The following is a 20,631-nucleotide window of genomic DNA, read 5'->3' on the forward strand; positions in this document are numbered from 1 at the left end:
AGAATTTCTTCTAAAGTGGGCCCCGCAGGGCCACTTCAGATTTCAGGGTGAAATCCGAGGCAGAGCAAGTCCTGTCACTCATGAATATCCCTTGGCAACCACATGCTAGCGCAGGTCCAGCACTTGCTAACACATGCCAGGCAAAGTTGCACATGATAATTCTCAATGACATGCCTCGACTCCCCTCTTATAACAGGCCACGCGATTGACTAGCATCGTGGACCTAAGCCACTAGACCAAAATGGGGCTTATTAGTGAGTTGTGGTGTGGAATGAAAATAATTTTGCAAGGCCCATGGAGGCTAAATGTCAAGTGTTCGTGGTGTCTTGGGAGTTGAGGACCAAACTTGAATTTGCGTTTCCCACGCATAGGCTAGTAACTGATACCTCATCTCATCACCCCATTGGCTTATAGAGCATCTTTCATCACAACCCACCTCAAGCCAAAACATATGCTTCCACAATTTTCACATTATAAGCTCAAGGCAAACCCAAGACCAAGATTTATTCTAAACCCTTAAACATGAATAGCTTGATAAGAAATCGAGATTATTGGTCCCAAGAGAATCATGACAAACGGTAAAAGAAGTCTTGAATCACTGCCTAGTCTTTACACCCTTTCAACTTAGTGCTTAAGAGATAGCAGTGAGAAAGATAAGTCTTGCCTTTGCTAAAATAGGGAGTCACGGACCATTTTGGAACCCTCAAGCTTTTACCTAGAGCTCTATATAAAGAGAACAATATTGGGCAAGAAAGGACATCACAACACGTATATGCAAACCATCACCACTCCCTTCATGCACAACCAGTTCTAAGCTTACCAAACTTTACTCATTTTTTCCCAAATAGTCACCCCTTACTACCAATTCATAACCCTTTATCCACACCAGTGTTCTACAAAATGGTATGGTCGCCAGCCTAGGCGCTAGGCGTCCACTGATTTCTCTGATTAAGGGTTAGGAGACGGGGAAAATCGTTTAAGAGTTGGACCGGTGCCCAGGCGATCTAGGCGGGTGTCTGGACGGTTTGGGTGTGCTGGGCACTGGGGAGATTGACGCAAATCAAACCCACATCTCTCTTCCACCGCCCCTTTCTCTCTCTTCAAAGGCTCTACGACCACACATCAGTCCTTCTCTCTCCTCGACTCACTGGGATTCAGGACCGGGTTGGGTTGGGAGGTGGAGATCGTGGTGAGGAATGTTTGGGATAGATGAGTGGTAGTCAGAGGGAGTGGTGGTCTTTGACAATAACGAGAATGGGAGAGAAGCAGATAAGAGAGAAATGAGACATGGGAGAGTGAGTACCTTGATTGTGATGATGATGATTTGATGTTGTTGCTACTGCAACAAAGATGTTTGGAGATGTCTCTCTTCTGTGCAATTAACAGATGAGATAAGATCATTTTCAAAAAAATAAATAAATAAATTGTGATAAGATATTAGATGTATTGGGCTAATCTCTGGGCTTTAACAATGTAGTTGGGTCTGAAAAGGTAATTGACTCTAACAGGTCATTGACTATAACATTTTTTTACTCTATTTTGATTATTTTGACTATTCTCAATTAATTGTAGACTTCAATTCTTTAATTATTTTTATTTATACAATTATATGTTATTAATTAATATAAAAATTAAAAAAAAAAATCCAGATCACCGCCCGACTAGTGCCCAGTGTTTTTTAGAACCTTGGTCCACACTAAACCCTTTTATGATGAGCATGCATCCTGTTACACTTGCAAAATCCTAGCTCCCACACCAAGCACACTATTAAGCCTTTTTCTTTTTCGATACCGCATGTTTGGAGCCTCACCATCACAACAAGATCTATCCTAGGAAGACTTTCGGCCTAGTCTTGTAACTCAAGGAGAAGATTTTATCATCAAGCCCAATAACGACAAACTTCTAGGTCCTCAATCTCTACCCCAACAAGAAGAAAACAAAAACATGATACCAAAATTTAAGGCTAGGCGCGGGCCAGGACTTACAAAATTTTGGTGAGCCTGAGCATGACCAAATTATTTGGGTCGGGCCCATTGTTTATTTATGAAATCTAAGGACCGAATAAAGCCCAACATAAATTTTTCGACCTGATTTTCTAGGTTTAACTTGGGCCCAAACAAGCCTATAGAAAAATAGGGGAAAAAAAAAAACTGAAGTTCTTCGCTGAGAATGGTCATGTCTTCCTTGGCCAAAGAGGCCCGAGAGTGCTTTGAGATTGGTGAGGGCTTAATAGAAGAGAGTGAAGAGGAGGAGAGACGCAAACGCTTGGTGGAATGAGTGGTGTGACCAGACGAAGATGAAGGGGCAGCTAAGAAGGCCTTCGCTAAAAGAGGAAAGACGCAAGCGAAGAGGTCTGTTTCTGATCTGATTATCTCTTGCATTACAACAATTCAAGCCCTATAATCAATATAGATCCAATTCACCTGCAATTAACCAAAATCCTCAATCTGAAACCCTAGAGTCTTTCACTCTTATCAATTTCAAAGCCTAGAAACCCGCAATTGAACACAAACCTTTAAAGCTTAGGATATGAAATTGAATAGATTGTACAACGTGTGCTAGGGTTGCAGTGAATCAATTTAGTAACGGGGACCTGAACACTAACATTATGTAAAGCAGTACAACTGGGTTGGCGAAGATGAACTGATGAAGACTTAAAAAGAGAAGTGCAAGAGGATGAAGAATTAAAGAAAAAGAGAAGAGTTTTCCTCTTTCTGAAGAAAAAAGAGACAAGTGCCTCCCCTGCGCTCGTCTCTTTTTTCTTCAGAAAGAGGAAAACTCTTCTCTTTTTCTTTAATTCTTCATCCTCTTGCACTTCTCTTTTTAAGTCTTCATCAGTTCATCTTTGCCAACCCAGTTGTATTGCTTTACATAATGTTAGTGTTCAGGTCCCCGTTTTGGGCCCACTGTTTGGGTCTGGCCCAAGTTGTTTTATTTTTATTTTTTACAATTTTTATTTTGTTATGTTGTCTAGGTTTGATGCGTTTTATGGGCCCAATAAAATCCTACATATATTGTGTAGGCCTAATCGGGCTTTGTGCCTGGGTATGCACTCTAAGTGCCTTATCTGCTCTAGGTCGGCGGCAACTTATTTGTTTCGTCAAATGGGCGCTGCCGCCTAGTGGCAGAGTGAGACTAAGTGTAGTCGGATTTACTTTTCAGCGGCAACATAGGAGGAAAGCTGTGCTAAAGCAGGTAATTATGTTATGTTGTATACGGGGTACATATCGAGTTATCTTTCTGCTATGTTAAAGCAAATGGAGTAGCTATTGCACTCTTTGATAGTTGGTGCTTGTTAGAATACAAGTCTCCTGTAGAGATTTCTGATATTATTTCGGAAAAAGTTTCTAGATGCTTATGGTAATCAGGGGTTAGGCTCAATGTCCCCCCCCCCTTGTATCCGACAATTTCATTAATCAAGGCTTGAGGGCAGCCGCACCAGCCCTTTATTCAAAAAAAAAAAAAAAAAAGACGAGTGGAGGAAAAAAAAAAATGGAGACGCATGGAGAAAAATAGAAAGACTGAAGATGTGTGGAGGGGCAAAAAAAAATAAAACTTATTAATTCAGCTGGGCCCATTGGGGTTTTTAAATTTTAAAATCACCGACTGAGATCGAACCGAGTCTGAGCTGATTTGAACTGACTTGTTCAGGTTTAATAATTTCTTTTAAAATCCAAACCGGAACAGCGGCCGATTTAGTTTGATTCGGGCTTATTTTTTGCATTTTTTTGCCCACTCCTACCAAAATCCTCTTAAGGCCCACAAACCTAAGAGAAATATAGGCCATTTGGAAGTGAATAATGCAATAACTAGGAATTGTTTGACCAAAATAAAAGAAAAAAACAATAGGTAATTGCCAAACTTAGCAATTCTCGCCCTTTTTCAAAATAAGAAAACAAGCATAATTCTCAACTAAGTAGACTACTAATCACATGAAATCTTATGATTCAAAAAGAAAAAAAAAAAAAAAAAAGAAGGGAAAATATCATCATGGTTATTGAGTTATGACTCGTTCGATACTTAACTCACTATATCTTCAAAAATATCACTTAACTCACTTACTTTTAAATCCATCTTTCACTTAACTCACTGTCGTTTAATCTACCGTTGGAAACCGTTAAAGTTAAGGGTATATTTGTCAAAAAAAAAAGACAGATATTCTTTTCTTCCAAATTAAATTTTAATTTTTTTAAAAAAATTATTTTTTATTAGAAAGTTTCAAAAAGGGAGCTTCTATTCATACCTCCAAGATTGGTATTTGAACCTCTCTCTTTTTCCAAGTAATAGTTGACTTTGTCAACTTATATCAAATTACAAATAGGGACACAAAAGATGGGAGAAAAAATAATAATAATAATAAGTCTTCAACTTGGAGAAAACTTTCTCCTCCAACATAAACCCTAAAATCATTAGCAACAGTTATTCTTTATCTCTCAAACGTCAATCTTGGTGGTGAGATTCTACTCCCCGAGTCAGAGGTGAGACAAAATCTATCAAGCTTAATACCTAGTTAGAAATTTATACCTAGTTTTAGCATCTTTTCTGTCAGTTTTCTACGTAGAAATTTATACTTAGTTATCTAGTAGAAATTTGAATATTTATGTTTGATTTTTGAAAAATCATATGATGATTATGCACATTCATATGTTCTACAGTACCTAGCTTGTAAGACCTCGGAAATTTGTTATTAATTCCTAAATATTTCCTGGGATTAATAAAGTGTTCGTTTGTACGATTTCGTAGTTCGAGGTTGGAGTGGAATTATTTTCGGACGAATAATTATTCGAAGTGCACGTTTTAGGGGGTTACGAAGTTTGACTTTTTATACGTTTAGATTTTGTGAGAACTTCCTTCACAAAAGTTGTAGAGCGCGTTGATACGAGTTCGTGGACATGTGGAACGCGAAAATCAGAGTTCGTATGAAGAAGTTATGACTTTTGGAAAAAGTTTCCATTTTGGTTAAATAAGAAAAAAGTCAGAAAAATCAGAAGTTTCCGAAAAGGGAAACTTTTTCTCTCTCTTCGGTCCCGACCCCGGTTCGCCCCCTCACCTTCGCCGGCGTCGTTCTTCCTCCTCCGGCCACCTTTTGCTTCTATTCCAAAGGGAATCCTGCTCTCCTCAGTCCCCTCTTGAGTTCTGTGGAAGAATTGGAGCATGAAACGAGCTTTGGAGGGCGGTGCAAATTAAGCAGGGAAGTTTGGCGGCGGTGATGCTTTGAACCCAGATCGCAGATCACGTTTCCGGCCACCATAGCCGGTGATTCTTGAGGGCTTTTGCAGCCCATAGGACGTTGATGCTTCCCTCCAACCGGATTGCAACGATTCAAAGTGTGGAGGTCGAATTTTGAAGATTGTGATTCTAGGGTTCATCGGTTTTCAAAACTTGCGAGGTAAATTTCGGCCAAATGGCTTTGATTCTGACTTTGTGCTAGTTATGAATGTTTCAATTGGAGTTGAGATGAAGAACTTTGATGTTGGAAGTTTTGTCAAATTTTGACTTTGGTTTGGTGGCGGTGCCGCCACTGTGGTGGTGGTTTCTGGCGGCCTCCGGCCACCTCTGGGGCAGTTTCTGCTCCTCAGTGCGATCTACTCGTCGATACGAGCATTTCAATATATAGTTTGTAATTTTTGGAAATCGTATGAGCATGTTATGAATTTTCCAAGTTTTAGGGTTTTCGGTTCGATCAACGTTCGATCCGTGAGGATTCGGCTGTCCGATCGACTTGTAGTTTTGATATAGTGATCGTAGAAGTGTTCCGAAGACGTTGGATGGTCTCGGATGAGGATCCGACTGTTGGATCGTCGTGTAATTGTGTTTAGTGAATTGTGTGATTTGTGTTGTATTGAGTGTGACCTTGATGTGATTTGGTGATTGACAGAATTGTGTGAGCGGAGTTTGGATGATTTTGTGCTTGTCTTGGTATTTGTGTGAAGACGCAGCTGGAGTTAGAGGTGAGTAAATCTCACGTGGTTCATTTATGAACGGATTTATTTATTACTCGGAATTACTTGTTTAATTGTTAAATCATTTTCGAAACAAATTATTTGTTTTAAAATATATGAACTTGATCGACAACGGTTCATGGGTAGGTTAAAACAATGTTTTGATATAAAATTATTTTCGAGAGGAATAATTTATAAAACTATAGTTGGTATTAGTGGTCATTCTTGCGTGAATGACTACATATATATATATATATATATATATATATATATATATATATATATATATATATATATATATTTACATGGAATATATATATGGATGTTGTGGCGTTGTGATATGTATATGTTTGATGATTATATTGTTGAAATAGTGAATTGAAAATGTGATGTGACATTGTGAGTCGTGTGAGATTTCCTTAAAAGGTTTTGTTCTGAGGGCCAAGTGGTCCGAGGTCCGACGGTTACAGTCATAACCTGTTAGGGGGGTTTTGTTCTGAGGGCCAGGTGGTCCGAAGTCTGATGGTTACAGTGGTAACCTATTGTTAAGTCATCGGATGCTTGCACTTTGGTCAAGGGGGCAGGTTACGATATAGTTATCGGATGCTTGTACCTTGGTCAAGGGGGCAGGTTACGATACAGTTAGGGTGTAAGTCATCGGATGCTTGCACCTTGGTCAAGGGGGCAGGTTACGGTTCAGTTATCGAATGCTTGTACCTTGGTCAAGGGGGCAGGTTACGATGCAGTGGGTTGTTGTGAGATGATTTATTTGGAGTCGATGGGTGAACATCGACTATCGACTTTGGTGTTGATGGGTGATCATAAACTCTAGTGTGAGTTGTTGATCTGTGTGATGACATGTGTGGTGGTTGGCGTGGTTAATAGATGTTTTAGTAAATGTTTCTATTTATTTCTATTATTGAATTGTTGTTTTCTTGGTAATCTCCTGAACTAAATTTTATGCAGGGATTACTATGATTTTATTGATTGTTTTAATGTAATTCCCTGAACTAAATTTTATGCAGGGATTACTATGATTTTTATTATTTGTTTTAATGTGATCTCCTAAACTAAGTTTCTATGCAGGGATTACAGATTTTGCTTAATTCTTATTGTGGGTACAGTTGTGGGTTGTGATCTGTAGTGATTGGAAAATGAGTTGGGATGACATGATTTTGGCAACCGCGTTATGTTGAGGGGAAGTGAGTGTGATTTGTCGTTGAGATGATATGATATGATATAAACTTGATGTTTGGTTGTGTTTTATGGAATTAAATATTGTTGCTTTAATTATCTCACGAGCTGAGAAATTATAAGCATGAGGGACGTGAGTCACTTTAATTGAGTTTACTCATACGGGCTGAAAAGCTTACCGGGTTTGTTTTGTTCATTCCCGGTGCACTATTCTATGGTGTAGGGGTTTTTGTGCAAGTTTGATTTTCGAGTGATCATTATCAAAGCTGAGGTGTACGTTCGATGGCGTGGACGTGGAAAGGTGCTCTTAGTTTTAAGTCTTCCGCTGGGTAGTGAGTTGTGGTGGGTGTGTTTACTTATTGAATTGTCATTCAGTTTGATTTGTAAACTATCTGTAGTGTAATATGTGACTCTAATGAACGAGTCGGTATTGACATTGTGAGTTCAGTTTGTTTGTTGCTTAGTTTAAATGAAAAATTTTCTATATGTGTTTTCTTGTGTTTGTTCTCGCGCTTCAGATTTGAATTTTCTTTATTCAAAATTCGGGGCGTGACATAGCTAGCTTTTGAACTTTTGATATAACTCGTCGACGTCACATGCACAAGTTCATAGAAGAAACACTAAAATACGTATGGAATGAAAGAAATAAAATAGGAGCGACAAAATTACGTGAAAGAGAGAGACTACCACCTGGAGATTTTTTTTAATTTTTTTAAAGGTAAAATAGGATTGTGAATTGTTCAACAATTGAAGGAGGTCCATTTACCGATTTTGAAGGTATGAATAGAATCTAAAAAAAAAGACTTTTATTGATTTTATTGGGCAATGGGCATTTTGGGAAAATTAGGGAGGTGTAGATAGCATATTGATTATTTTTAAAAGTAAGTTAGAGGTCTATTAAGTGGAGAGGTCCAAATACCAATTTTGGAGGTATGAATAGAAGCTCCCTTTCAAAAATTACAAAAAAAAAATGAAAAAAAAATCTAATAATTTGAAGGAAAAAAATTTCAAGCTAGATATTGATTTTTAAGTGTTTAGACAAATATACCTTCAACTTTAATGGCTCCTAACGAGAAAATTAACGATAGTGAGTTAAGTGTAAGATAATGTTGAATGCGAGTGAGTTAAGTGATATTTTTGAGAAGTCAATGAATTAAGTGTCCAACAGGTCAAGACTCAATGACTATTAGTGATTTTTTTCCAAATAAAAATTACTTGAAATTTTATTGAATGTATTTTATTTGGAGTAATGGTTTTACAATCGTTCTTGTCGGAATTTTCTTAAGTACTCAGGTGCTTGCCATACATTCTAACACTCATTTTGTTAAATATTCTGGACCATTGGATTAGTAATATATTCAATAATCCAAAATATTTAAAATTTGGTGACCTGTTTAGCCCTTAACAAATTATTGTTTGATTATCAATTGAAAATTGACAATTACATTTTTTTTCTTTTAATTTTTTTTTTTAAAATTCTAACCTAGGCTCACCGAATTACTATTTGTTAACTAGTCTTTATTACCAATTAATTTATCATTAGTCAATTATGTTTGATTAATGCTTGATTATCAATTGAAAATTACATTTTTCCTCAGATTTGCTCACCTAAGGGACTGTGAGGGACAAATGCATCTCAACCACATGTATTAAATATAAAAGCAGAAATTATAACAACTTAAAACTGTACATTTATTTTCAGCCATCGGATTCACTTGTTCCTCATAGTCCCTTAAAAACTGTCCCTTAGGTGAGCAGGCCTTCATTTTTCCTTATTAAAAACAAAAACCTTCTAACCTAGGCTCACGGAATTAGTATTAGTTAAATAATTTTTATTATTAATTAATTATATCATTACTAGTTTTCTTAACCAAATATAATTATTCTTACATGCATTTTACGACAACCACAACAATTAATGTAAAAATAGATAATTTGTTTTAGATGTAGTAATTACTTCATGTATAACTTGTTATTACTTCTTTTTGAACTAATTTACAAATGCTACCACAATGTGTTATCATATAGGTAAACCATTATATTTTGACTAAAACCACGTATATATGTTCTCATTGGTGTAATGAAGTTCTCCCTTGCATAACTAAAGTAATATATTATGTAATTTCCATTGCCGAAGTCGTAATTACTTTCAGTCAACATAATTTACCACAAATTATAACAATTGATATAAAAATGATAATCTTTGTTCTAATTGTAGTAATTACTCCACCTACAACCTGTGTACTAGTTTATAGACAATTTAACATGTGTGACAACCAATTTGTTTTTAATGACCATGCATTTTGCTATGATCTACGTCCATTGATGTAAAAGCAGTCATTTTTGTTATATGGACAATTTACCAAATGTGACAACAAATTTGTTGTCAAAGTGGTAAATTTTTATGTCTTTATCACACTACTACAGAAATTGAAACAGACGACGGGCAAAAACTGTCGTCTGATATGGAGGCTGACCGTCGTATATCGAGGCGCCGTCTGATGAAGGTCGATTGTAGGGAACCGTCGTGTGAAGGGCTCGGCAGCATGCCGGCAGCCTATCGACAGCATGCCGGCAGCCTGTCGACAGCATTGGCTGTTGTGTACTATTCTTTAGACAACGGGCGATTTTAAAAACTGTTGTGTGATTGCGATTCAGATGTCGTTTTATTTTATGGTCATTGTGTGACTTATATTCAGACGACAGTTTTTATTTTGTAGCCGTCATAACTATTGTATACATTCGACAGTTCTTTTAGCAAAAAGTGTGGTGTGAAGACTAACAATTAAATGTATCTGTGCTTTAAGATGACACATTGAGCTTTTACAATTGTGCTATAACATGTTGGTCAAGATATATAACAATCAAATTAATTCAAATCCCACCATATGTAAAATGAATTCAGTAAATTGATATCAAATAGGGAGTATTTCCCAAATATTCATACACAAATTTAAGAGGGTCATTTGTACATTTGTCTTATTTCTCTGTTTCTGTCGACTTTTGCTATTTTGTACATCATACAATGGCCGAGTACCCTTGCAGCTCCATGTCTACAAGTCGAGCTACTGTCTGTGATCCTTGGGACTAGTAAGAATGGGCAGCCCTTCTTTGAGTTCCAACTGATATCCCAATAACCATTCCAACAACAATTGAATAGATGCAGAAGTTTTCAATTGATGTTAAAAGCTGCAACCATCAAACAAACATTACTTTTTGTTTACATTTAGCATCGGTGAAATTGGTCATTAATACAATGTATAGAAATTGTTCCCATCTATTAATCCATAAGATTAGCTCATCTATGATTAATACATGCAAGGTGGAGAATGTGAAATAAACCTGCTGGAAATAGCTAACGTGTATTGTTTTCTCCACAAGATCAGCTGACTTTCCAGAGAAAGTATGGATACATATTTTCTAATAATCATGTATAGCCTTGGCACATGCAAACATATGAAAATATAGGTCTACTTTTAGCATCTGCCTTCTCGATAAGGTATTAGCCAGTTTGGTTAGATCTTTTCCTTACTTTAATGAGGTCAAGAATGCAATTACCTGACTTGAGTTGCAAAGCATGGTTTCAGTATGTGCACAGAGTTCCTCTGACAATGAAGCATGATAGAGCCTTATATACTTTTTTTCCAACTACCTGAAGATAAGCAATCAATTCGAGTCACATAGATGTTTGATCATAGAAACTAGTAATTAACTTGCCAAAATATGCATCAATGCACACACAAACACATACATCCACGTGGAAGTACATGCATACAACATATGCCTTTGTATATGGAATTATGATTCATGACATATATGCATGGTAAAATGGTTCTGCACTTAAAAGTTAAAACAAATATGTTTCATGGGCACTAAAAATCTTAGTCTTCACAACAAATGGAGGTGTGCACATCTAGTATAAGTGAGGGTATAGTATGACTGCACATTGATAGAGCTGTAAGAGGACGTATGAAGTCTTTAGGTACCTTACTTTGTATAAAATATGAAGCTAGGTAGCAGCTTGACATATATAAAGAGACACTGATGCAAGAACAATAACAGAGAGATATTTAGTTAAAAGAAACAAAGAGAAAACTGCATCTTGATCCTACTTTCTTTCTTTTGTTTTTTTGTTCCCAACCAAATAATCCTGAGAAGATTGAAACCAAAACAATCCTATTTTTCTTTTCAGTAGATTAAAAACATCTAAGGCAACTACTTCCGACTGCAATCATAAAACAGATTTGCGAGTTCTGTAAGACAGTAAAAGTAATTAACTGCACTATGCCACTATGGGAACAATATAACAACACTTTTTACATGACCTTTACTTCTCCTCTTACCTTTCGTGATTTTGGAATGAATCAACCTCTTACTTTGATATTCTAGGACCATGCTTTTCAAAAGTACAGAAAACATCACAGACATAAACTAATGATATGGTTGGTACCAAGATGATTATATGCACCAAAGTAAAGCTCCCTCATAAGTGACAAAGACCTCAATATGCTAGATACAATTGATTACAGCGCCTTTATATTCACCACCATAATCTTAAAAATAAATAAGAAAGACCAATTTTTTCCCTATCAGATGTTCCTATACTTGCAGGACATAAAGATATATATATATATATATATATATATATAAGCAGCTGTAAGCGTTCTGTATAACAAAAACCATGATCAAATAATTCCTTAACAGTGCTGATATCAATGGTATATGAACAGATCTACAACCGATTCATATTTATATGTTCAATTGAGCAATATTCCCTACAACCTACAAAACAAAATGTTTGATACACCAAGGCAAGAATATATACTTCAAGAAATCAAATATTGCAAAACTTAAAACTGAAAATAGTACCTGTATTGGAATGTACAAAAATGAGATAACATCAAGTTTCAGTATCTCCAAAACGGAAGTGCTAGCTTCTCTAAGCAGCTGAAACTTAATTCCAAAAATCATTGTCATGTAGAGGCCAAAATAATGATGAAAATAAATAAGATCACCAAAACCAATATAGAATTCAGCAGTGGCACAGTACATGCATAGCGTAATTCAATTTACCACAAGTCCACAACTGATGCAATTCAATTTACCAAAACAGATGCAGTTCTATTAATCAATTCCTATCCAAAACTGCCAAATTTCATTAATTCAAAACATATGCAGTTCTATTAATCAAGATAGGCAAAACTGCCAAATTTCATTAAACCAAAACATATACAATAAGCATTAAGCAAACTAGGAAAGTCCAAAACAGATACAACTCATACAAGAATCTCTGAACAGAACACCAATCAGAAACTTAAGAACCAGAACAGATGCAGAATCAGCTCGAAGAATCAGAGATTCAAAATGCCCAGCAACAGCAAGGCAGCAACTTAAACATTCTAAGTTTCTTACATTCATAGTTTCAAACTTTCAATTGAAGAATTAGCGAGTCAGCGACTCACCGAGCTTGAGCCTTGAAGAATCAGCGACTGACTGAGCTTGAAGAGTCGAACCCAGAATCTGCTTTGTTGCTTGACGGCTTCAGGAAGAGACCGAAGAGTTGAAGAGAGCAAACTGCAAACCAAGAGTGAAAAGTGAAAACCCAGAAATTCGTGAGAAAGAGAAACTCAGATTCATGAGAAATTCGACTCACTTGCTCAGTCGATGTGTTTTGTCGATGTGTGACCATGCTGGAGCCTGGAGAGGGAGAGAGCCAGAGAGGACAGAGGAGAGCCAGAAAGGACAATGGCGATGGCGACTTCGTCATTTTGAAATTTGAACCCAGACTGAAGAGAGGCGATGGCGATGGCAAGCGACGGAAGGAGAACCCTAATCTTCGAGACAGCGACTCACCGATTTGGGCATTTAGCTTTTTAAATGCCCAGAAATTACCCAAATCTCTTTCTCTTTCACTTTGTACAAAGCAAAAAACACACAGCCGATCTCGGAAATTGCAAGAGAGATAGTTGGATTTGATGTTGGCCTGAGCGCGGTCAGAATAGAGCTCGGAGTTGTTGAGGTCAACATCGATGAAGGGCTTCACTATTTCCCAGATCGAATAACCCATTAGGTTTTGGTCTGGGTTTTGTCGAGAAGAGAGAGAGAGAGAGAGCTTTGGTTGGGGTTTGTAGAAGAAGAAATAGGGTTTGACGAGAAAAGGTTTGTCGAGGGGGAGAGAGGTCGGGTTTTGCCAAGCAGAGGGAGTGTTGGGGTTGCCAGTGAGTGCAGAGTGTGAGGCAAGTCGGGAGAGAGTTTTCGTCTGTCGAGAGTGAGGCGCTGTCGAGAGAGGGTTTTGATTTTGGTCTTTTGGGTATGTTTGTTCTTTTGTTTTACTCGAGTGTTAGGGTTTCAAACTCGACCCTATCAATTTGGACAAGGAATGACACAACAGATTTGTGTAAAAATGTGGTCTGAATGCAACCATTTAAATTTGAGGGTTTTCTCGTCGAATGTTTAATACCTATTAGGGGGGAATGTGGAGTTTGATATGAGATTTGGCACCACATACATGGCAGAAAATTTGCCACTCAATTTTTTTTTGGTCATACAACGGTTCTATCCTTAAACGTCTTCTGAACTCATTCGTAATTCCTTATCAGACGACGGATATTATAAAATCGACATCTAAAAAAATAAAAATCAATCAGACGACGGAAAATTGTGATGCGTCGTCTGAGAGGCGTCGTCTGATTCAATTTTTGTAGTAGTGTCATTAGTGAAATGATTACTAAATTGACTACACAGTTTACCATAACCCTCGACAATTGGTGTAAAAGTGATAATTTTTGTTCTATTTGTAGTAATTACTTCAAAAACTATATCATTTATAAAATTATCAACTATTTTACAATTCCAACAACATTTGTATTGTGAACATGGTAAAATTAATATAGACCAAAAGATATGTGAGTACTCAATACTGCAAGAAGGTACTCCATTTGATAATCAATGTTCTTCATTTGATAAAAGTTGCCCAACTACGTTATTTAAACCTTCCATTACTCAATTACAATAACCACAATAAGTGTGGTCATAAGTCGTAATTTTAGTTCTATTAGGTGTAGTTTATTTTTTTTTTGACAATATTTGTTACATGTTTATGAACAATATTACATATCAAGATAGAATATATTGTTAATATGGTAAATTTTATTTTTAAAAATGACACATGTCGACATTTAAGTTGGTAACCTATCAACTAGTTCAAGAGGTTTCCACTACATTAATTATTAAAAATAAAAAAAATTAGGGTATAGCATACATCAAGGTACCCTAGACGACCCTGTTCTTGTCCATAAATTCTTCTTTTTACCTAAATTACATAATATATTTTCTATTTTGTTGAACTTAACTGTTAAAATTGTGAACAATGACAATACTAATGAATGGTACTAATGGCTTACAGAAAACAAATTTTGCAATTTGCTTTTGGCATATGCTCTAAGATCAATGGTTTTGATCATGTAAATTATGAACCATCACAGTTTAACTTGATTCATAAACCACATTCTCCCTTTTGTTGATATTGTGTGTCCTCTCTAATTCTTCTAGTATTTTATGATTCCTATCATACAAAATGCACATTGGAACAAAGAGAATCAATCAAAGTAGTTGGTTATAACTTGCAAGTTATTGTAAAATAGTAAGAACTTCATTCGACTACTCATCTAGCACATAAGTAGTAAATAAAAGAAAAAACTTTAAAAAAAAAAAAATGTTAATGATAAACTAAACTAGGACTTAATATCCTGGGAACATTGGTGGCGGTGGTGATGAGTACTGTGCGCCAATGTTTGGTGGGAGGACTACATCATCGTAGGGTGGCGAAGCCTGCACAGGAGCAGGGGGAGGAGGAGATGGAGCTGGAGCAGGAGGAGGTGGTGACGGGACAGGTGGTGGTGGGGGTGAGTGAACTGGTGGTGGAGGGGAGTAAACCGGAGGTGGGGGAGAATGGACCGGTGGTGGTGGGGAGTGAACGGGTGGCGGTGGGGAGTGCACCGGTGGCGGTGGGGACTGAACCGGTGGCGGTGGGGACTGAACCGGTGGTGGTGGGGACTGAACCGGTGGTGGAGGGGAGTGCACCGGTGGTGGTGGCGAGTGCACTGGTGGCGGTGGGGACTGAACCGGTGGTGGTGGCGAGTGAACCGGTGGCGGTGGGGAGTGAACCGGTGGCGGTGGGGACTGAACGGGTGGCGGTGGGGAGTGCACCGGTGGTGGCGGCGAGTGAACTGGTGGTGGTGGGGACTGAACCGGTGGCGGTGGGGAGTGCACCGGTGGCGGTGGGGACTGAACCGGTGGTGGAGGGGAGTGCACCGGTGGTGGTGGGGACTGAACCGGTGGCGGTGGCGAGTGCACTGGTGGCGGTGGAGGGGAGTGAACCGGTGGTGGTGGGGACTGGACCGGTGGCGGTGGAGAGTGCACTGGTGGTGGTGGGGACTGAACCGGTGGTGGCTCAGCCTTTGGCGTTGGAGGTGGTTCAACCTTAGGCGTGGGAGGTGGCTCGGCCTTAGGGGTTGGAGGTGGCTCAACCTTTGGCGTTGGAGGTGGTTCAACCTTAGGCGTGGGAGGTGGCTCGGCCTTAGGGGTTGGAGGTGGCGCAACCTTAGGCGTGGGAGGTGGCTCGGCCTTAGGGGTTGGAGGTGGCTCAACCTTAGGCGTGGGAGGTGGCTCGGCCTTAGGGGTTGGAGGTGGCTCAACCTTTGGTGTAGGAGGTGGTTCGGGCTTTGGAGTGGGAGGTGGTTCGGGCTTTGGAGTGGGAGGTGGCTCGACCTTTGGTGTAGAAGGCCCGCCACAATTCTTGCTACAATCCACAAGCTTGGTCACCACAGGGAAGCAAGTCTTGGTATTCTTCTGATTGGGTCTGCCGGGGAAACAGTTGCCTTCATCGTTCAATGCCAATTTTGCGTTTGGATTAGGCAAACATTTCTGATGCTCCCCACTAAAATAGTTGTAAGCAAACGTAAAATTTTCCAACTTGGGCAAGCTGCATATCTTCTCCTGCACAAACCCTGTCAACATATTGAAACCAATATCCAAAACCTCAATGGTCTTCAGGTTCACAAGACTCTTCGGCAACGGCCCTATGAGCCCGTTATTGCTCACATCCAGAACAGTCACATTCCCTAGATTCCCTATCTCCTCAGGAAAGCACCCACTCATATTGTTGTTCATGAACATCAACTCCTCCACATTAGGCATCTGCCCAATGCTGCGAGGTATGCACCCACTGAATTTGTTAAAACCAAATGTCACAACCGTTACCGTCGAGTTTCCTAGCGTCTCTGGGATATTAGATGTAAACCTGTTGTGGTTCAAGAAAATGGCATCGAATGGCTTCCAGAATAGATTCGGAGGCAACTCCCCTTCGAACTCGTTGTATCTGATGTCAAGGTACTTAATCCCCGGCCATTCTAAAACGACCATCGGAAACTCGCCGACGAATCGGTTGTTGCTGATGTCGAATTCAAACATGAGTTTGAGCCTCCTGAAGCTCCGCGGCACAATTCCACAGAACCTGTTCGAGTTAAGGTGGACGAGAGCCAGATCAGTCAGGAGCCCGAATTCGACCGGAAAGTGAGCGGCGATGTCTGCATGGTTGAGGTCCAGACCAGCCACAACGTTCAGTTTCTCATCGTCAAGCGCCGGAGAGCAGAAAACCCCATTGTATTTACACACATCAGGTCCTTCCCAATTGGCCGTGAAGTTAGTCGGGTCGGAGTAGATGGCGTTTTTCAGTGCATGGAGGCCCACATAGGCTGACTTGAGCCTGTCATTGGCGAATGTGAGCTTCGCATCGACTTCGATTTTGTAGTCATCTGGTAGATCACCATTTTCAGGGAGTGCCGTGAGTTGGCGTTTCGCTATGTATGAGGCTTCGTCATCGGTCAAGGCCGAGGTGAGGGATGAGAAAGACGAGAGGTAAATGGAGAAGATCAACAGAGAGAAGCCTAAAGCGTTGTGTGTGAGAATAGTTGCCATGTTCGTCACCTTGGTTAGCCCAAGGCTGCTTATGAAATCTTTGAAGATGGAGAACATGTTATATATTATGAAAGGAGGTTGTTGATTGAGACTTTGACAGGCATTGAATAGCTGTAAAATAAGGCCTGCTTCTCTGGTTGAAGAGCCCGACAAGTATGGAACTCTTTACATGCACCCACAAAACTTGGAGGTACGTACCTTCAATTTTGAGTTTTAAAATTGGTTGACAGTTTACATACCTGTGTTAACGAGCGCTGATATCTAAAAATTGACAATTGACCTGGTCTTCCTTTAGTTAAGTGTCAATGTGTCATGGTGAATAACTAGAATTTGGCATGGTAAATTAATCACTAATTCATGGCATATGATATCTATTTCCCACTTGGCATGAATAAGAAGAAGGAAAAAAAAAAAACCTTTTAATTAGTGATTTTCATGAACACACCAACAATAAATTCTTTCAAGAGTTTTCCAACGACCCATGATCCATGTCATACTGTTGGTCATGAGAACTGAGAAAAGACATTGAATTAATGGCATTAGCTCAAGTCAAAGAAGCAGGAACAAGAGAATTTACTTCATTGTTTTCTGCTTTTTCTCACATGTCGAAAGTGACCGAAGTCTGTTAATTTGCACAAACAGCTTAACAGTCCATGTGCAACCCACACTGTAACTTTTTGTGGAGGGAAAGAGAATGGAGATCATTGGAAATTTGAAACCTGCTGAACCTATATATGTTGCTGTTAGTCTCTACTACTCTGAAGCTGATCACAACTTCACTAGTATTGATACCCCAATTTTGGAAATACAAGATCCATTTAAACTAAGGGAAAAAAATATAAACAGTACTCCAACTATGGCCCATTCTAAATTTTCATACCTAATTTTCCGAAACTATCACATTGGTACCTCAAATAGCCAGTCTAACCCAACATACGTACATGTCGTCCATGACAGCGTTAACTTGCTAATTTTAGAGGGGTATTTGGGTCATTTCCTTATCTGTCTCCTCCACCAAAGCAGAGTCGCAGATCCCATCTCCCTCCTCTCGTGGCCTCTTTGGTCGCTGATTTTCTCTCTTCGATTTGTTGCATACCGTGGGTGAAATGAGAGCCCGAGTCCCATTTTGCACTTCCAGGATTTCTTGAGGTCTTGTTGGAGAACCCAAGTCTGGGACTTCAATTGATTGTCTGTAGTGGTGGCGCGTGGGCGCGTGAACTCATTTCTATGGAGCTGATACATCCCAAAAGCAGATCGAAGTCCGCCGATCTTGACCACTGTCGTGGTGATTCATTGAAATGAAGCTAGAGGCCAACTTGATTCCCATAAATGTGGTTAATGAGAGGGAAAAAGGAAAGAATTGCAGGCGATCCGTTTAGGGTGTAGAGAGAAGATTTGGGGGCAGCCCAAATCAGTTTGAGCTTGTTGCCGGCGAAGCTCCCGTCGAGATGGAAGGGTGATGCCGGTGAGGGAATTGCTCCAGCTATTCAGGCCTCACACTTGGAGTGAGCTCTGACTTGGGTTCGAAGCCAGAGTGAAGAATGGGTCGAGAACACCCAGTCAACTGAAGGGAGAGAGATTCTCTCTTTGCTTCCATGCTCAAAGCAGAAGACCAGAAGAAGATTGAAGATTGCCTCCATGTCCGAAACACCACACGATAAATTAGCACCCATCACCAAATCCCAGAATCCAAACCCGAATTTTACAAAGATACACAGAACAGAGCCCGACAAAGAACCCATATTCAAATACATGGAGCTCGTTTTTGAAGAACGTGTTCTCGGCGAAAGGAGGCAGAACTCGATTTTGGGTTTTGAATTTCTGGCTGACGACCCCAAGCACGGTGAGCGAGATCAACGCAAGTCCGTACCAGATGGCGGAGACTTTATCAGGGGATTCGGGGAAGAAGAAGAGATGGAGAAGAAGTTTTTTTTTTTTTTTTTTAAAGATAAAAGCTGCTGGGTTTAAAAAATAGAGAGGAAAAAAATATTTAAAAAAAAATTCTGAGTTAAGACGAGAAGTGACCAAAATATCCCTTAAATTATGACAGCTGTCAGAAGAGTTAACGCCATCATGGACGGCGTGTACGAAAATTGGGTTGGATTGGGTACTCCAGGTACTAATGTGATAGTTTCGAAAAGTTGGGTATGAAAATTTAGAATGGACAATAGTTGGAGTACTGTTTATATTTTTTTCCCTTAAACTAATAATGAAAATTGCTTCTATACATGTCTGAATGATATATACTTTCTAGTTGGTTTAATCTTTCAATCTGTTACTGGAGTCTTTAGAAGTATATATGTTTCTCTGTATCTTAGTAATGAAGCTTTGTTTTTTTTTTTTTGGCCAAGATCTTTCCAGTGAAGCTTAAACCTTCTCTTCTGCATTTGACTAAAGCGTCTGTCTGTTGGTATAAACTTTTCAATTTTTGCTATGCAGGATACTCATAGTTCTTGGGAGCTTGCTTCATGAGCGTGGTAGGCATTCGGAAGCACACTGAGGGCAGGTACCAATATAGTTCACAATTTCCACTGTAGTTGAATGTCTAGTCTCTTTGCCATTATGATAAGAGAAAAATAGGAAAGGATTATTTTGTAGTGCATGGAAGAGAGTTTATGCGTTGCGTGTTATAGATCTAATTTAGTAACTTTAAAAAGAAAAATAAAATTATTATTTAGCAAACCATGTGCAACCCACAGTGTAACTCTTTTAGGGAGGGAGGGAGAATGGAGATCATCAGAAACTTGAAACCAATTGAACCTAAATTGCTGCTAGTTTCTACTAACTGCTGAATTCTGGAACTCACCACAAGCAATGGCACCCCATTCTTGGAAGAGCAAGATTCCTTGACTCAGAATAGAAATCAAAATTGAAGCAACTGCCAATAACTACTTTATTAAATTAAAATTAGTACAAACCAAATGAAGCTTGTCTATACTGGTATGCCGCTTCTGCAGTATTGCCTCGATCTGCTTCTAGTTCACATTGGTATAATCTGTTGAAGCTATATTCTGTTATTAAAAACTTTCATACCAGGGTTTTGAGGTAACTGTTTATGAATAAAATCAGTCATAATTGTGGCATGGATTTGCCCTATTTTACGAGTTTGCTCCTCCTTATTTTTAGTGTATGACTGTCTGTTGAGTGATTGTTGGAGGCCTGTGTTTGATACATTTTCTTCATCAATTAGGGGTTCTAAGACATAGGTCTAAAATTAATAGCATACATCACCAGAAATCACTACCACAAAAGTGGTCTAAGAACACCATTGAGAATGGTGTGTGTTGATTCTATAGACACCAATGATTGGTGTGGAACAGCAATAGACACTGTTTTGGTCACTATTAATTGATGGTTTCTTTAGCTGGCGTGACAATTACCCAAGGAACCCACCGATCAAAATAATAGTGAGTAATGAAATGGGTCCCACAACTCACCAACATAAGAATTGGTGACTCCCTTCAGATTTTACTATTCTACTTCATGTTATCCACCAATTTTTATTGGTGACTCCATA

At 39.0% G+C, this 20,631-nt stretch overlaps 1 protein-coding gene and 1 long non-coding RNA gene across 3 annotated transcripts; both read right to left on the reverse strand.

Moving 5' to 3' along the window:
* Positions 1-10,025: 10,025 nt before the first annotated feature.
* Positions 10,026-13,445, reverse strand: LOC133735256 (uncharacterized). Of its 2 annotated transcripts, none has more exons than XR_009858868.1 (5): positions 12,790-13,445; positions 12,599-12,710; positions 12,006-12,089; positions 10,695-10,788; positions 10,026-10,325 (listed from the first exon to the last, which is right to left on the reverse strand). It is a non-coding gene; the product is annotated as an uncharacterized LOC133735256 (long non-coding RNA). The 2 variants fall into 2 exon arrangements; XR_009858867.1 differs by having other exon boundaries at positions 12,006-12,083; positions 12,790-13,444.
* A 1,320-nt stretch (positions 13,446-14,765) lies between these two features.
* Positions 14,766-17,253, reverse strand: LOC133741518 (pollen-specific leucine-rich repeat extensin-like protein 3). Its single transcript, XM_062169401.1, has one exon. It carries the CDS (start codon positions 17,169-17,171, stop codon positions 14,877-14,879), a length of 2,295 nt encoding a protein of 764 aa, XP_062025385.1. The 5' UTR covers positions 17,172-17,253; the 3' UTR covers positions 14,766-14,876.
* Between the last annotated feature and the right edge of the window lie 3,378 nt (positions 17,254-20,631).

The sequence above is a fragment of the Rosa rugosa genome, chromosome 3 (genome assembly GCF_958449725.1).
Source record: "Rosa rugosa chromosome 3, drRosRugo1.1, whole genome shotgun sequence".
Classification (NCBI taxonomy): Eukaryota; Viridiplantae; Streptophyta; class Magnoliopsida; order Rosales; family Rosaceae; genus Rosa; species Rosa rugosa.

Bases quoted from the DNA above. Each gene is read 5' to 3' on its own strand.
- LOC133741518 (XM_062169401.1), bottom strand. From the start codon at position 17,171: ATGTTCTCCATCTTCAAAGATTTCATAAGCAGCCTTGGGCTAACCAAG.